Source organism: Pelodiscus sinensis, chromosome 1 (assembly GCF_049634645.1).
Source record: "Pelodiscus sinensis isolate JC-2024 chromosome 1, ASM4963464v1, whole genome shotgun sequence".
Classification (NCBI taxonomy): domain Eukaryota; kingdom Metazoa; phylum Chordata; order Testudines; family Trionychidae; genus Pelodiscus; species Pelodiscus sinensis.
The window spans coordinates 181552006-181569726 of NC_134711.1; the positions used below are offsets into that span (position 1 = coordinate 181552006).

General features: G+C 39.2%; 1 protein-coding gene and 1 long non-coding RNA gene across 5 annotated transcripts in view; one reads left to right on the plus strand and one right to left on the minus strand.

Moving 5' to 3' along the window:
* Positions 1 to 17721, plus strand: part of LOC142820917 (uncharacterized) — a 155066-nt gene that overhangs the window by 136771 nt on the left and 574 nt on the right. Inside the window, exon 3 of one of the 2 annotated variants that reach the window (XR_012897937.1) lies at positions 13714 to 13846. The exons of the other annotated variant lie outside the window; for it this stretch is intronic. This is a non-coding gene — a long non-coding RNA (uncharacterized LOC142820917). Of the gene's footprint in view, positions 1 to 13713; positions 13847 to 17721 lie in introns of those variants that run through there. 2 annotated transcript variants of the gene reach the window in all.
* The window catches only part of GRIK1 (glutamate ionotropic receptor kainate type subunit 1), a 206390-nt gene that overhangs the window by 102129 nt on the left and 86540 nt on the right, over positions 1 to 17721 (minus strand). For all 3 annotated transcript variants that reach the window (XR_012897930.1, XM_014575046.3, XM_075910575.1), the window contains exons 2-3: positions 3938 to 4105; positions 867 to 1124 (exon numbers count right to left, since the gene is read on the minus strand). Coding sequence is in view for 2 of the 3 variants with exons in the window: in XM_014575046.3 (XP_014430532.2) it covers positions 867 to 1124; positions 3938 to 4105 (426 nt within the window). In the remaining variant the exon portion in view is untranslated. The remainder of the gene's footprint in view (positions 1 to 866; positions 1125 to 3937; positions 4106 to 17721) is intronic.

Below are 17721 nucleotides of genomic sequence, written 5' to 3' on the forward strand. Positions count from 1 at the left end.
TACTCCTCATTTTTTTTCTGAGTCTCTGACTGTTTGCAATTCTATAAACTCTAAATTATATGTTGCATATAACCTTTTCCCTGCAACAGGTGGGCTACAAACCCTAAACTTCAAGACCATGTCTATGCTGTGGTTTAGACAAGGAGTTTCCAAACTCTGGGTTGTGGCTTGTTAAGGACAAGCTGCTAGCTGGCTGCAAGACACTTGGTTTACCTGCTCCTCTGCAGGTAAGGGGAATCACAGCTCCTATTGGCCACAGACCACCATTGCTGGTCAATGGGAGCTGCAGGAAGAAATGTGTCCCAGTCAGTGCCACTTCCCACAGCTCCTATTGGCCAGGAACAGCAATCCATAGCCAATGAGAGCTGCGATCGCTTGTACCTGCGTAGGCGCAGGTAAACAAAGCGTCTCTCAGCCAGCTAGCAGCTTTCCCTTACAAGCTACAACCCAGAGTTTGAAAACCCCTGGTTTAGACAATACCTAACAATGATAACCAAACATTTACTGCAAGCAAGGCTATGGCATCATGTCACTGACTGATGCATTAACAAGGCCTTTTTCTGAGAAACGTGTTTTAAATGATTCTGTAGGCTACCAGAGGGGATGCTATTTGGCTAGCCTGATTCTTAGTGACTGAATTTTTTTCTGCATTAGTTAGGGTAATGGTATTGCTTAAAATATGGCTGCTACACGGCAGCATGGTTTTAGACTTTGCCAACCTGGTGGCTCACAGCTGCCAGCATTGTCTGAATGGACTGATAATCAGCATCAACTGCAAATCCAGTCTCTTTCAAATATTTAAAAATATTCAGTTTTCATGAAATAAAATATCTTTATATATAATCATGCCCCCAATGTTTACCTACCTGTACTGTCCTCATATACTACTGTCACGATTTTCCAGTTGTAATAGAGTACCAAATCCAAAATGGCCCTGCTGATCGCTGCATAGTCTGGGTAGAGGTTGATATAAAATGCATCTTTGTTATCCACTGTAGGGTGCTTCCATCGGGTCTGTATATGTGGAACTTCAAGAGCATTGCAAATAGACTGCACTGCACTGACTGAGGAACTGTGGGATGGTCCAAACAGTGCAGCTACCCCAAGTGCAAGCTGGTCACATGCTGAAAAAGAGAGGGGAAGAGCTGTAAATGGGCTGCAAAGCCAGGGAATATGATGCATTTTGTTTTATTTTGGGTTTGGTAGTACATTTCATGTGTTGAAGGGCATGCTTTTGAGAATTGATCAGGCTCCCAAGGCACCTGCATTATAGATACTCTACATTGCACAACTAATTAGGAGTGTATTGCAGAATCAGCTCACTGCAAATAAAAATTAGATGACTGTTTCACTTCATTACCTTTAATCAGACTGAAATGAAATCCCTCAGTGGGGTGTTATCCTGGAGAAACCTAGAGCTATTCTGACAACCTATATGTCAAATGAATGTCATGTGAATTAAGTTTCATGGCAGATTGACAATAGACAGATTCATTTAGTTGCAGTGGACAATATAGAGGTTCCCTAGAGGATGGACAAACTGCTATCAAAATGAGTTAGTTTGTTTATTTCAAGCCAAAGACTTATAAAGAGGCAAGAGCATTGTGATTCCTGGGGTCTGTTTCTCTCTGTTTACTACTAAGGGACATGAACCAGTAAAGTGGGAAATGAAGTTTCACTGCACATTGTTATATTTGTTTTTTTTAATGTCAAACAAATATCAGTTTCTAGTGATTAAGTAATTTTAAATTTAAAAATAATGTAATGCATATTCGACCTGATCTTGTTCCAAGTGGGGTCAACAGCAGAGGTCCCACTGAAATTAATAATAGCAGGCCCAGGCCAGTGATATCATAAGAAAAAAATAGGTTTTATTTCCAGAATAATTTTATCAAAGTGGATACCTTTTATTCCAATCACCGTAATGTAAACTATTTCTAACAGTAAACTAGAAAAACCCATCCCCATTTTGCCCTACACCTCTCCTCTTGTCCTTGGGCTAATCATTTTATAATGCAACAAAATTCAAGGCTCTTGTATAGGTGATAGAAATCTAGCTGCAGATATATCTATCCTCATGAACTAGGGTGAAACTATTCCATGTAGCCTTGAGTGATCTGATTCTTTGTTGGAAATGCTGCAATTCCTGCAATGACTTGAAATGATTAAATTATCCAAACACCTACAGTGAGCTGAGCTCTTCTCTGCTAATATTTAGCTATGGAACTAGTCCATTGTGACAGAAAATCAACAACTTTTTCTTTTCTGAGTTTACAAATGAGCACTGTGTACACCAGTGGCTTTCCAAGGGTTAATTTGCAAGCCACCTCTGGGCATGTCTACACAGCAGGGCAAAAGTTGAATTAAGCTATGCAACTTGATCTACATCAATTGCATAGCTGAAGTCAAAATAGCTTATTTTAGCTTTTAGCACTGTGTACACAGCAGGAAGTCGAAGGAAGAACAATCTTCCTTTGACTTCCCTTGCTTCTCGTGAAATGATGGTTACAGGAGTTGGAGTAAAAATCCTCTAGCTCAACAATATTTGGAAATAAAGGCTTGTAGTGTAGACACGGTCTTTGTTATTTCTGAATAAGGTCAATTATCCCAAAATAATGCTGCTGTGTAGACATAACCTCAGAGAATTATGGGTATTGATGTCCAAATCATAAAGATGCTGTAAGTACTTTAAGGACAGAAAGTTAACACTTCTATTTTATTTTGTGTGTTTTGGAATATGAGTGTAACAATATTTATGATTTTCTGATTAGATTTAGTTTTCAATAGCCACAGTGCAGGATCTTTCAATGGAATCTAAACTTTTATTTAGCCCTATCATGACCTATGTTGTATGCTTAAGTCAATAAATGATATTTGAAAGGCAAATTAACAGGAAAAACTACAAAGAACTGTCTTACAGGGGGATTATTTTGTTTGAATCAGTTCAGGGTATTTTTCTAGTTGAATAATATATTGCATTGAGTGCTCTAAGACAAATTACTAATAATTTGAACATCTGAAAGGTGACAGCAAGTCAGTGTTCCCAACAAGCTTCATGATGTGGGTCCACATATCTATTTCAATAATCCTGAGCTTGTCTTTTAGCAAACATATCTTCTGCATTTGCTTTTACAGTAATCCATTTTGTTTTAATGAATGAATTGCAAAGTACATCCTCAGAATCCTTGGTGATTTATGGCTTTTTTTTTCTAGGCTTGTTTCCATCAAATTTTATGACAGTGTCTTAATTTAGGGAACAAAATTACAGTCTATGGACTCTTAGCATACTTTAGGGATGTCTTCTAGTAGTGAATGATTAGGCTGTGTCTAAGGAAACAAGTGACAGTCCCAAATGAGTTTTTGCCTTTTAGTCTGCATGTATGTTAGATGAGATGTCAGACATTTGTCTTCCATTCAGGGAAAATAAATGGATGAGTATATATATTTCTTACTTTTTCAAGCTCAGTTGTTATATATTATTAGAACAGAGCAACCCATCTGCTTTTACTCAAAGCGCTAACATTGCAGGATGACCTCTTCATTCACCCTTTGCTTTGTAGTAGCTTGGAATTAATTTGGGGTGAATTATGTACATCAATGTGATTTAATTAAGAAACACAACATCTTTCTGTTCTCCTTTAGACTGCTTTCCACTGTCTTCAGAAAATCTGTGGTGAATCCATTTTTTTAAAAAAAGAATTGGGCTGGGCCTGCCGTCTTCAATTTGGTGGTATTAGGATTTATCTAGAATGTAGGTAGCTTATCAAAGGCTAGATAAGATAAAAGTTGAAGCTGGAAGACACTTATATCTACCAGTGAAGCTGTAGACTGAATTTTCCTGATATACTTTGTCTACAAATATCTGAGCTACTGCATAAGTATACACTGTACAGAACATACACATTACAGAAGCTGATTAAAATATTAAGAAAATTACCTCGTCTTGAGGCTTCAAAACTATCAAAAAGGTTAATTCTCTGGATGTCATAGGTTAATGTGGTATTAGGCATCAGTGTTCTGTTTCTGTTAATGTTGGTGACTGCAAACTTGAAAGCTAATTCTTCAACATTAACAGGTTCATTCTCCACAGTTTCAAATATTCCTCCTGTAAAACAAGGAGATAAAAGAGAAGCATTATTCACCTCTTTATTCATCACTATACTTAGATAAAAGCAAAGTATGAGCAATTTATAGCAGAAAACATTCAATATTTTAAAACTAGGATTTGAAGACTAGTGCAGGTGGGGGTCATTCATTTTATCCACAATATTAGTGTTGAATAAATCAATATTCTATACACTAGCTATACAGATATGTGTGAAAGACACTGCTCAACTTCTATGTAGATATTTTCAAAGTAAAAATTTCCAAAAGCATATAAGTGACTTAATAGCCTAGATGATAAACAGTATGGAAAAAGAGAAGTGTTATTTACCCTTTTTCACACACTAAAAAGAGGAAATGGTTGTGTACACTGTAGAAAAAGTAACCTATGGAACTCAGTGCCATGAGATATTCTTATGGCCAAAAGGTAAAACTGGGTTTAAAAAAGAAATGGACAAGTTATTGAAAAAGAGTTCATCAATGGCTATTAGTCAAGATGTTCAGAGAAACAGCCCCATATTTGGGGAAACCCTAAAACTCTTACTGACAAAGGCAGGGAGTGGAAGACAGGTGGATCACTCCATAATTCAGAGGGAGTTTACAGAAGCTTTGGTGTGGGGGTGGGGGGGGCACTGTTAGAACCAAGATACTGGGCAAGATGGATCATGGTCGACCAAGCATGCTAGCAATTATGTTCCATTGTAAAAAGTAAATTTAAGTACTTTTGTAAATGCCCTTAGAAGTCTAATTAGTCATTTCAGGCACAACTAGGCATTGAGGGGAGTGTGCAGAGATGACTGCTCCCAAGGGAACAAAGGGGCAGAGACGAGGCATTGTGCCTTGTACAAGCGTTATTCCACCAGTTGCTCCTGAGAAAGCAGGGGGAACCTGAGCACTGCACCACTCTTTTTCTGCGTCTGTGTTTGGTCTGTAGCTGCTGACCAGTGGAAAGCAGGGTTGAGGTAATGATTCCATCTCCTTTGGAGAGGCTTGAGCTGGTAGCTGTGCTAACCTTGTGGCATGAATGCGATCAGGGGAGTGTAAGGATGGCAGTAAAGATCAACCTGGGCACAGGAAGTTCAGGGATGGCTCATAATACAAATGTCCCCAAGCAACTCATGCAGACCTAAGTAAAATTTGGGTGGTCTTGAATCAGTTGCTTGGTATCAGGCCTGTACGCAGGGGAGGTGCGAAACGCACCCTTCCATGGTCCTCCAAGTAAGCATGAGGCTGGGGCAGTGTGTTGCCCAGCCTCCCTCCCGCATGGGTAAACTCCCTTAAGGCCTCGTTGATCTCCTGTTATGAATGCTTTTTGCTGCACTTTCACACAGCAACCCCCCAATGTTGAGACTTGGAATGTAAACCATGTAGTGTGTGTGGGTTTTTTAAATTAAACCAAACACTTGCTTAGGTAATTTTGCACTTTTAAAATTAATAAGAATCAGGAAATGCAAAAGTCAATTGCCCACATCCTTGGCTGCAGCCAACAAGCACACAGCCCTGCTCAAGAGCAAGGGGACTGCAAAGGCTGAATTTCTGCCTTCAGTCTAGGGTAGTTGTGCACTAAGTCCTTAGTGCAAATCAGAGCAGGTGAAAGCTGCTCTACCTTGTGCATATTTTCTCAAAGATGAAAAGAGGAGAAACCACTTTTCTGCCCACCCACAAGCACCTGCCTTCATGGCTATTCAATTCAGAATCTGTCAAAAAATGCCTTCTCTGCTTTCAAAATCCATCATGGAATTTTCTTCCTATCGCCTAGTCCTCTCTCCCTCCTTCCCGCCCCCTCTCCCTACTTCTAATTGTTTCTCATTAGCAGCCAGAGAGCAGCAGGAATGTCTTGCCCATCACTTCTGTACTGGTTACCTGTGGTGGATTCTATGCTACTGAAAGACTGCCTGTGCTCCCAGGTTGATCCTTCCATAGTCAACGATAGAAGCTTGCAGGTCACTTTGTATCATCCTTGCCCCCACAAAGCAGCTACTATATTTTCAGAATCCAGACAATAAAATCAGTTTGGTCTTCTCCTGATTACACTCTGGCAAATGAAGGGATCTTTCTGGAACTTTGAGGTGAGATTTCCAAGGAAGAGCTTTTTTAAGAGTAACAGGTTTTTTGGGAGGGTGTTGGGGAGCAAGGCATTGAACATTATAATGGAATACCTTGGCAGCTATCAGAGGGAAGTTGAAGGGAAGGAAGACTAGTATGTCTCTGATATGCCTGACACCTGATTTGTGGTGACTAGAATATATACTAACCTCTAAGGAATGTTTTAAGCTAACAACACATTCAGGCTTTCTGGGAACACAGAGAATTGATGAATGCATAATAAACAACCCATTTTTCCCTTTTTTTAAAAGCTCCTTTAAACAGCAATCTCCAGTTTCAGCACTTGATTTAGCAAGTATAATTTACTCATTTAGTGAAAGTCACTAGAGAATATTTTGGATTTCTCGGTTCAATATTTTCCCATTTTCCCCCTTGTGAAATTTAAGCACCAGATATCGCCTTTTATTTTCTGATGATCAGAATATATTCAGCTAATGTACTGCAATTTCTTGCAATTTTGATATCACCAATATAGACTTAGTGTAGTCATTAGCTGACAATCAGAAAAGGGAAACACACAGTGGAATTAAGACCTGCTTTGCATTTTAACTCAACCATAAAAGCACTAGAAGCTATCAAAAGAAAAGAAGATGGCAATGTAATCTATTTCTATAACTACCCTTTAAATATGTAACATTAAATTACCTCTCTAACCCATATATAATAGCTTATCACATCTGAAGCAATTTTCTTATTTACTTTATGTACTGCAGAGTTACATTTGGACTGCACAACTGTTTCAGGTTTTAGATTCTTTTTGATTGTGAACAATAGCATTACCAACCAATTTACTGTTCCTTTAATTAACTACAATTTACCTTCCTTCCTCTCATCTGACAATACTTCTGCCCTTTTTGGATTTCAGCCTCAGCTTCTTGTTCGTAAGAAGGTACAACTGATTTGCCACTCAGCCTTGTTTTTGTTTGGTATTCATCTTTTTCCTCTTCCTCAAATTGCATTGCTACTTATCCCAGAAGATGCATTTATATATTTGCAGTGAATATGTTTATCTTTAGGGGTAATTAGCAATGCAACTTGAATGACAAGTATACAGTGTGGCAGTGATGTTGGCTAGACAGCTGTCTCATTGATATATGGCAAGTTTATAATCAACTGAAAACAGGGTTTTATAATGAGATTTGTTGGGGATTATCTGTGTGTCAAAACCTGTTTGCCATACTCAGTTGCTTAGAATTCTCCACATGAGTAAAACATCGGGATTTGACCTTTGAGTCCAATCCTCTTCCTATATATTCTAACATTGACTAAACCTGCTCCCAAAGAGAGGTTATTCTGTGCTAAAGCTAGTCTGGGTCTGCCTATATAGCATGCTATCCTCTTTTTCTAGCCTTTGGTTTATTTAACTACAGTATTATGATCTTAGCAAAACATCTTCTCTAGCTTGCTTTTATGCTTTTATAACTTTAATTTTCTGAAATTCTTTCTTTAAGTGATTTGATCACTCAGATTTTGAGTGCTTCACACACCACATGCACATTTGTAAAAGTCTGCATCCTCTCACTCCCCACACAGAAAAACACAAGAGCCTCTACTGGAATATTTACAACACTCTTTTCTCCATTATTGTAGCCCATTCACTTACAGCCTGCATGCCTATTTAAAAGTCCCTAACCCTGTCTGAGATTCATGCGGCAGATCCCTGTACCTTCGCAGAACCTTACTGCTTTCCATGCAGGAGCAGTGCATCTATTGCTACTGCTCTCATTACTACCTTGAGGTCCATATGGGGAAAACCTGAAATATTTTTAAGTTAGTCAGCATTTAGGACCACATTATTTTTCAGATGTTAGTGGTTGTCTTGTAAGTATCAAATACACTTAAGAAAAAACAAAGATAAATTAATCTTAATACATATCACAGTAGTCATTATACATAAAGCAGAATTGTATATGGATTTTTTTTGTCTCCAAAGAAGAAGTGTCCATAAAAGCTGCAAGCTAACTTTTTTTTTTTAAGGAAAAAATTGCACATCCTAAAAGTACTGAAAAGGGCAGCATCCTCATTAGGATATCGTTGCAGAGCAATCTCTATTGGAATTGTAGAAGTAGTGTTGTACTCCAAAAATCTACTTAGTGTTTCCAAAAGTCTGTTCTCTATAGCTTAAATACCTGCCCCTCTAGTCCATATTCCAGATATATTTTGTCTATGCTAACAGTGTAGTATTTTTGAAAACAGCTTGCATATATACTTACCAAGATCATTTATTTGCTGTGAGATACTCTGGATATGCCTGCCAGTATCAGTATTGAATATACAGTTGATACATACATCTCTACATGCATCTGTATGAAGCAGGAGGCTTAGTTCAACTAATCAGAGGTGCACGGCCAGCAAGTGCTCGATGCTTTTTCATTGGAAATTGGCCTGAGGTCACTGACTTGACTTCTTTTCAGAGGCCATCAAGCAGCTCTCTGATTGTTCAATAGTTGTTTAGGCCAGGATGTCACTACCCTTTTTCATGCTGAATAATCTAGTTTTGAATACACTACTGTTAGATCATAAAAATAAAAGGGATTATTTGCAGAGTAAGGTGTGCTGCTTCGTGTGAATAGGCATGATAGATACTCTTCTGTTAACAACTTTGGATCTCTTTTCATTCCGGCCAGTGACCAGACTGTGAAAAGGGTTATATCAGATGATAAATCCTTCATCAACTATCGTTAAAAATGATCATAGATAAAATCTTGATATTGATCCTATAGCATTCTAGCCTTAATATCCCTGATGAAACTTAGCAAATTATTGCACTAAATAATTCACCTTCCTCCATTTAGAGACTACCTCACAGTCATGTTTGTGGTGAGGTCCAAACTACAAGAGAAACAGAAGCTTAAATGAGATGCATGAGACAGAACTAGTTTATCAGATACTGCAATTAAATATAAGTAAGGCCTCTATAACATATTAAAAATGAATTATCCAGAGGGCTCGACAAGAAAAACATTGAAGTATACACTAGATATAAGCGATGCTCCTAATGTGATGCAGTTAACACCATGCATAAAGGGAGCTTTCAGAAGGAGGTGATGTTTGGAGTTCTTTGGAAACTCTCCAATCCATGTAACTTAGTCCAGTGTAAGGGCTGCTCTCAAATCCATGTCTTAGAGCTGTACTCCAGGGACTACTTCATGAGTCACTGGAACCCACTGTAATCCTACTCTTTCCCCTGATGCCCTGTCATGCTTGGGGTGAAGGGAAGCAGGCTATATAGGAACAGATGCACCAGCCTTATGCTACTTGGTGCCTTTAAAGCAGGGGGATCCCAGCTGCCTTGAGATGGTATTGCTGGATCAGTGTGATATGAAAGGGTCCAGGATCTGGCTGCACGTCTTTTGTGTGTGTGCACAGACGCGTGTGTGGATGGATGAGATAAGCCATCTCCTTTCACCATTTTCACTAAGAATACTACATGCAAAAGACTAAAGAAAAACATTTATCGTCAGGTGTATAAAATATTCCTCAGCAGTGAGTAAAAAAGGAATGATGGCTACTTGGCTAGGATAGTTCTGACAGTGCCAAGATCCCTAACCATATGACTGACTCATGTTCAAAGAAGAGGAGGAAGGGAATCCAAGTCAAACTGACTAATGTGACAAGGCATCAACCCCATGCACTCGTTTGAAGGGAAAAATCGAGAGCAAGTGAAATGTCAAAAGCATAAAAGCACACTTCAGTAGGCACTCCTAAAAAAGCTACAAAAGTCTTTCTAACCAAATAGATGTATCTTCTTTTGAAGATGCTGTCAAGGACTAAGGCAGACTCAGCAAGTCATTGCTAGATCACGTGCCTCCCCCTCAACTATTCTTAAAATGTTTCACTCCAGGGGGCTAAAGAGAGTGCTAATGGGATAGAGCTTGTGACTCCTTTATGTACCTGATTCAAATTCATCCCTAATCACTAACAGTAAAAAGTTGTTGCTCTTTTTGAAGGGTTGTTCTTGGGAAAGTTTTGAGTTCACAGTATCATAAAAACATCATCATACATGGTGTTCTGAGCACTGCAAGCAAGATGGAAACTGATCCTAAAAGGTGTCTGTGTATGTTTGGCACTTGGGCAAGGCAGAGAGGACAAGTTTGGACTTCTACCTGAAATTCTACACTGTCCTGTGACAGGGGTTGTCAGTTTTCAGTCAGTGGTACCAATCTGACACATTTCAAGCTATAAATTAACATACAGAAATGTTTTTCATAGCTACACACCCACAACCCTTACAGAGAGATTTCTATGGGGTTTTCTCACAGATCTTATATCCAGCTAGCAATTGCAAGGGACAATTTTACTATTCACTGAAAACACTCTTAAACTATCTATTACTCTTCTTTATTTGCCCTCCTCCCCTCCGAACACCCAAGATGCAAGACAGACTGGAAGCAGTTATTGAAAACAAGACTTGTTCTAATCTAACCTATGAGCTACAGGAACATCTTATTCATGAGGATGAATATGTACCATATTCTGACCCTTTCAAAACAGGATTGTCACATGATGAGCTCATCTATTTTTTGTCGTTAGAGTGCCCTGCTGGAAAGCCATTCTGAAAGTACTGTGTTTATTGCTCAGCGCGCGCGCGCGCGCACACACACACACACACAATAAACAGTAACTGGGATTTGTTTTCAGCCTGAGGACCTATTCTAGCATGCTATCGAGTTCATTCGCTTCATTCCATGTACTCCAGATTTTGCAGCAAAATCTGTTTGTTTGGCTCCTTCCCAACCATACTCACTCCAGGCAGCCAAGGAGCAATACAGCATGCTCATGCCTGCCCTTTCTTTTTAGTGATCAATTGCAGGTTTGCTTACGACACTAGTCTTCCCAGAAAATTTCCAGCAAGGAGTGTGTTACACCAGGGTCCGCTGCATTTAAAAACTTTTCTTTCATGTAAAAGGAATAATGAGATTCTGATATTCACATGACTCCACGAGCTGCGGCTCTAAGCTAACATCAGAGACTATGGGATGTGGAACACTGGGAAAAATTCAAGTAACCAAATACAGAGGATTTTAAAAAAATTACGTGTATTTTCAAAAGATTCATACTCTGCTGTGTGATTCATGTATTAAAACCGCTGCATTTGACAATGATGACAAGGCTCCAATTAAAAATGAAACACCTGGGCCTCTGCAGAATGATAGACAAGAAGTACAGCTGAAAAGTATAGCTAAAGCTGTTATCAAGCCTGGCATGAAGTGTCCCAATGCTTTCAAATTCTTCTTTTTTTTAATTGGATGTGCTTCATGTAGGCTGACATTTTGAAAAGCACATGAGTGATTTAGGAGCACATGGTCCACTGAATGACTCCTACATCAGTTAGGCCCCAAAGGATCTGTCTGCCCTGCCATAAAGCACCCACAGCTGGCTTGTGTCCGCTGACTCCAACTGAGGGGCTGTAACATTTGTATATGCTCGGGCTCCGGTCTGAGCCAGGATATCCACAGTGCAGTTTTATAGTCTCATTAGCCAAGTCAGCTGAGATGAACCAGTCACATGTTTTATAGCCAAACCTGAAATCACTTAGGGCCAGATATTTAAGATGCAAATAGGTGCCCAGTGGAATTTTTGAAAGTTCTGGGGCACTTATCGCCAAGGGTATGTCTACACTACCACCCTAGTTCGAACTAGGGTGGTTAATGTAGGCAACCGGAGTTGCAAATGAAGCCCGGGATTTGAATTTCCCGGGCTTCATTTGCATAAAGCTGGGCACCGCCATTTTTAAATGCCCGCTAGTGTGGACGCGGCATGGACTAGGTAGTTCGGACTAGGAAACCTAGTCCGAACTACCTAGTCCGTGCCGCGTGTAGCTGCGCGGCACGGAGTCCGCACTAGCGGACATTTAAAAATGGTGGCACCCAGCTTTATGCAAATGAAGCCCGGGAAATTCAAATCCCGAGCTTCATTTGCAACTCCGGTTGCCTACATTACCACCCTAGTTCGAACTAGGGTGGTTGTGTAGACATACCCCAATTGAATTAATAGGAGTTAGGTGTCTCCACTCTCTTAAGTATCTGTCTATAAATGTCAATGATAATTGTGGGTGCTCAGCACCAGCAAACATGCTGTCACAATGCCTATTGTCATTGAAGAAATACAAGTGTTTTTTAAATAATAATTGCAGTGATTAGGCAATGTCTGCTGGAAGATCTGGCTCCAACAGAGGCAATGCAGGAACTTAAGCCAAATTAGCCATCTTTCTCTCTCACACACACACACACACACACACACACACACACACACACACACACCCCGCTCATAAAGACATAATGCATAGCAGAAGTCTTTGATGATTAAAACCTGCATGGGGGAGGGGGAATCAGGCTGTCACAGTGCACAGAAGCTGCCATCTCAGTTATAGATGTGTGTGTATGTGTGTGGCACTGACAGTATAGTACTGGGACAGTGGCAAAAAGGGCATTGCTGGGCAGAAAGGAGGCAGGAACAAGACAACCAAACACTCCATTAAGTCTCTCCCTCTCCAGGCAACTTCCCACTTGCCATGAAATCCTGTTGGGAATGAAAGCTGTAGTCTCCATTGAGTATATCACTCTGCTGTTGGCACATGTAGATGTACCCACATTACAAGCAAGCTTGCTAAAAATAGAGAGGTCACAGTGTCTAGCTCAGTCAAAGCTGGCTGAAGATGCCTCTATGTGCAGTCGGATTGCAATATAGACATATTTTTAACTGGAAAACTCAGGAAGGATAGAAATGTTTTCCAATCATAGAAAAGAGATTTTCTTTAGCTTCAAGGAGTCTTGGAGGTGTCATTTACACCTTTTTTCACTTGTTTTACTGATTATGATCCATTGTCTGAAACACTGATATTTTAAATCATTTATGATGGGGAGGAGGAAGAAATCAAGTGAGCTTTATTATTTGAACAGATAGTTTAATTGTAGCTGTGTTTTTTTATTTTTGGTAAATTGCCTTACATATGATTGCTTTAGAATTTGGCTCACATCTCACGTAGACATGACCTGAAGAACCTCAGCAGTATATAAAGAACTGGTTCATAAGAAGAGTCATTAACTGCTCTACACCTGTAATAAATAACCATCTTTTGTACTTACAAAGCCAAATTCAGACTTGGTGTAAGTGCATACATCTCCACTGGCTTCAATGATTGATGATTTTCGTACCCTGTGATACTTGTGGCCGTGAATTTAAGCCTTGATCCTGCACCATTGAAGGTTGTGGGAACTTTGCTATTAACGTCCCTGGGCACAAAATCAGACCCATAGTGCTTTGGCTCCCTGAATTTAGAATTTGATTTGATTCAATTCTCATAGGAACTAAACCTTCATAGATTTTTTTTTTTTCATGAAGCCTATTTAGTGTTTAATTATGCAGTGTTGGAACCCTGGTTGAAATCACATTTCAAATTCAGACCCAGTAGTAATAGATATGTCTCCTCTGAATTCACTGGCATTGTACTCACTTAAACAAGGTCTGAGAATAACCCCTATTGAACATTGCTATTTCAAGGTCCAAATGAAGCATGCAAAAGAGGGAAAGGATCTTGGTATCACAGAGATAAAACATGACCCCATCCAAATTACTCTGTTAGTAAATGAAGATCAGGATGTGTATAGATCTCTTCATACTAACAAGGGACTGCACGCAGGTAGGCTTCCATCTATTAGAAAGTGGAATGGAAATGTTTTTTTTAATGTCATGCTTATTAAGCTATGAAGATTTTACCTATTCTAGTGGGATCTGTCTGAATTAAGCTTGCAAGTTTGGGCATATTTCCCAAAGGATCCATTGGCATAGTTCATGTTTTAGAATAGCTAAATTAATGAACACTTTTAAAGGCTGGTTGACCTAATTTACTTACCTTTTGCACTGAAATGGCAGTCTCTCCTACAAGAATCATTTTAAAAGTGCAAAGTCTGAGAGTGGCTGGAAGTTTAAAATGGGGCCGTCTTGCTAAGTATGTTTTCAAGCATTTTCTTGTGGTATATTGGCGATTGAGCATGCAGAAATGTAATATGTGATGTAATGTGTGTTTTATTCACATGGTTTCTTATTCTGCCAACTATAGCAGTGTGTATTTTATGGCACCTTCTGGTCAAGGCACAGAAACATCAATTTTCAAAAGGTGGGGAGAAAGGAAGGCAAGGGAGGAATTTGGTCCCAGTTATCAAGTTACACAGACAGTCTTAAACTTTTTGTCTGGTTGTTACACAGCCATGCAGCATAAGGGAGAGAATAAGGATCCTTCTCTTTATCGCCTTGCAGGGCTAGAATAAGGGACGAGCAGATTTGCAGTTTCTGTGCTAAGGAGATTATTACTGAGCTGTTCTCCCCAGGAGTCACTTGCCTTGAAAGAGCAGTAGGAGAGTAAAGAGCAGGCATGTTGCCCTAGTTCCCCAGCACATCCCTAGATACTTGACAGCCTTGCAGGGTGGGAGTGACATGCTACACCTCTTAAATGGGAGTGGGGAACAGCAAGAAATTAATTCTTTTTTTTTCACATTACCACAATGATTGCATTGGGAACACTAGTCTGTTACCCTGCAGCAGCAACACAAGTAAATTCCTTGTCAAAAGTGTGGGCTATATGGTGGCATGCAGCATAAAGCACCTCACCCCAGGTGGAATACTCTGCCTCAGTGTGGGCACTTACCAAACACACACACAAGAAGCCAGATTTCAGCAAACTCAGGGAGCTGGTAGATAAGAGCCTATGGGAAGCAAGTCCTAAATGAAAAAACAGTTCAAGATCATTGGCAATTTTTCAGGGAGACAACGCTAAGAGCACAAATGCAAACTATTCTGCTATGTAGGAAAGATAAGAAGTATGGTAAAAGAACATCCTGGCTTAAGTAGGAGAATCTTCAATGATCTGAAACTCAAAAAAGAGTCATACAAAAAGTGGGAATTAGGTCAAATAGCAAAGGATGAATACAAACTAATAGTATAATTATATAGGGGGAAAAAAATTAGAAAGGCTAAGGCACAAAACGAGATTCAATTGACTAGTGACATAAAGTATAACAGGAGAACATTCAACAAGTACATAGGAAGCAAGAGAAAGATCAAGGGCAGGGTAGGCCCATTATTCAACAAGGAAGGGAAAAACAATAACAAAGAGTAGAAACAGCAAAACCGCTAAATGACTTTTTTTGTTTTTCACCAAAAAGTTTACTAGTGATTGGACATCTAACACAGTGAATGCAAGTGAAAATTAGAGATGTTAGGGTTTAACCATTTAACTGAAAAGCTGATGCTTTTAGGTTATTTAAATGGTTACATTCACCACCGGTGACCGAAACCACTCAAAAAGAGGGGCCAACCGTGGTAGCAGGGCTTCCAGTAGATGCCTGCAGTGGTGGGGACAGCTGCCAGGACTGGAGAAATGGTCTGAAGTTATACGATGAAATTCAATAAGGATAAATGCAAAATACTCTACTTAGGAAGGAACAATCAGTCACATACATACAAAATGGGAAGTGAGTGCCTAAGAAATAGTAATGCAGAAAAGTGGATCATAAACTAAATGAGTCAATATTTTATCACTGTTACAAGAAAAGCAAATATCATTCTAGAATGTATTAGCATCTTTTAAGCAAGACAAGAGAAATTGTGGAGTGTGGTGTCCAGTTTGAGATGTCACATTTGAGGAAAGATGGAGATAAATTGGAGATAGACCAGAGGAGAGCAACAAAAATGAGTAAAAGTCTAAAAACCAAGACCTACACGGGAAGACTGGGAGCAAAATGGATTTGTTTAGTCTAGAAAAGAGAAGACTGAGGGGGCACAAAAGGTACATAAAAGGTTGTTACAAAGAGGAAGGAGAAAAATTATTCTCATTAATGTCTGAAGATAGGACAGCAAGCAATGGCTTTAGGTTGGACATTGGGGGGGAAAATGCCTGTCCGGATGGTTAACCACTGGAATGAATTGCCTGGGGAGGTTGTAGAATCTCCATCATTGGAGCTTTTTTTAGAGAAGGTTAGACAAACCCCTGTCAGGGGTGTCTAATACTTAGTCCTGACTTGAGTGAAAGAAACTGGACTAGAAGACCTTTCAAGGTCCCTTCCAGATTTCCTTCTATGATTCTATAACTGTGCAAAATATACATTACCATGTTCCTTTGCAATGTAAGGTAATAATCCATTAAAAGTCTTGAACATTCCAAAAATAATTAATCAACATAATATATGCAGCCACTGCACTTTTTTTCTGGCAGGCAGAAGATCTACAGAAAAAATGAAGGTATATATTTTTTAGCAGAATGAAGCCAATGGGATGTACTGGGGCTGGAAAGTAACTGTACAATTCTGTATTCAAGGGTAATTTATGAAAAAAAGTGGAAAACATATAACTGAACTTCAGTCTGCTTCAGGATCAGCCTTTTCATTTATGCTGTTATTCTAAAAAAAGTGGGTTTAACACACACTACCATGTTCCTTGAAGTCTTTGATGCTCGACAACCAACACTTTTAAAGAATAAATATTTTGGTTTTCTTTTTTAAAAAATTACATAAGGTGGTGGGGGTTTTTGTTGTTTTGTTTTGTTTTGTATTGCTTGAGTGCCATTAGTTATCTGTAAGGCGCTTAGAAACATAAGGTTTTTATTAAAGCTGCAGAAATCTGAGCTTATCCTATAAAAGCATGGATAAACCCAGATCACTGATTTTTCACATAGTACATCCTGTCAAAAAAGAGAGAAAGAGAGAAGAAAAATACTTCTGTACATTTCAGTTGTACCTAACTATTGTTCTTCCCATTTAAATCCATCCATAATAATTCCTTTACTTCAGTGACCTTTATTGATAAAGAGATTATCAACTCTGGTTTCAGCAGTGGTGAACTTCCAGAAGTCAGCTGCTTGCAGGTTGCAACAGAGGTTTCAGACTTTGAGATCACAAAGGACAGTATATGCATTTTCTGTTTTCATGGAGAGAGGGGAAAAAATCTCAGTGTGGCTGGATAAGGGATTTTAACTTTGAGGAGAAACAGATTGCACTCACTTGTGATATTCTGATAACTATCAGATCATGCTATTGTGTAAAAGGAAAAAAATCAATAGCAGCTGGCAAGATTAAACTTTTTTTTTAAGTTTTAATGCGGGTCTCTCATATTGGAGAACACCTTTATAAAGAAATTTGGCTAAATGTTGAATTACTTTGCCAATGAGTCTCAGCATGTTCTCTAGACTTCATAGAATTGCCTGGGAGTTTGATTTACTGAACCTACAAAAGGCGCTCAGATACATTTGGACCCACAAGTACAGGAGCAACCATGTAGAGGTTCAGAGCTTCAGTACAGCTGCCATAACTCTCCTTCCTTAGAAGTCATGTGTTAGTAGGTTTTCAAGTACCTACAAGTTTGTTAGAAAGAGAAGGGAGAAAAAATATTCTTCTTAACCTCTGAGGATAGGACAAGAAACAATGCTCTTAAATTGCAGCAAGGGAGGCTTCGGTTGGATATTAGGAAAAAAAATGTCAGAGTGGTTAAACAATGAAATAAATTGCAACTGAATCA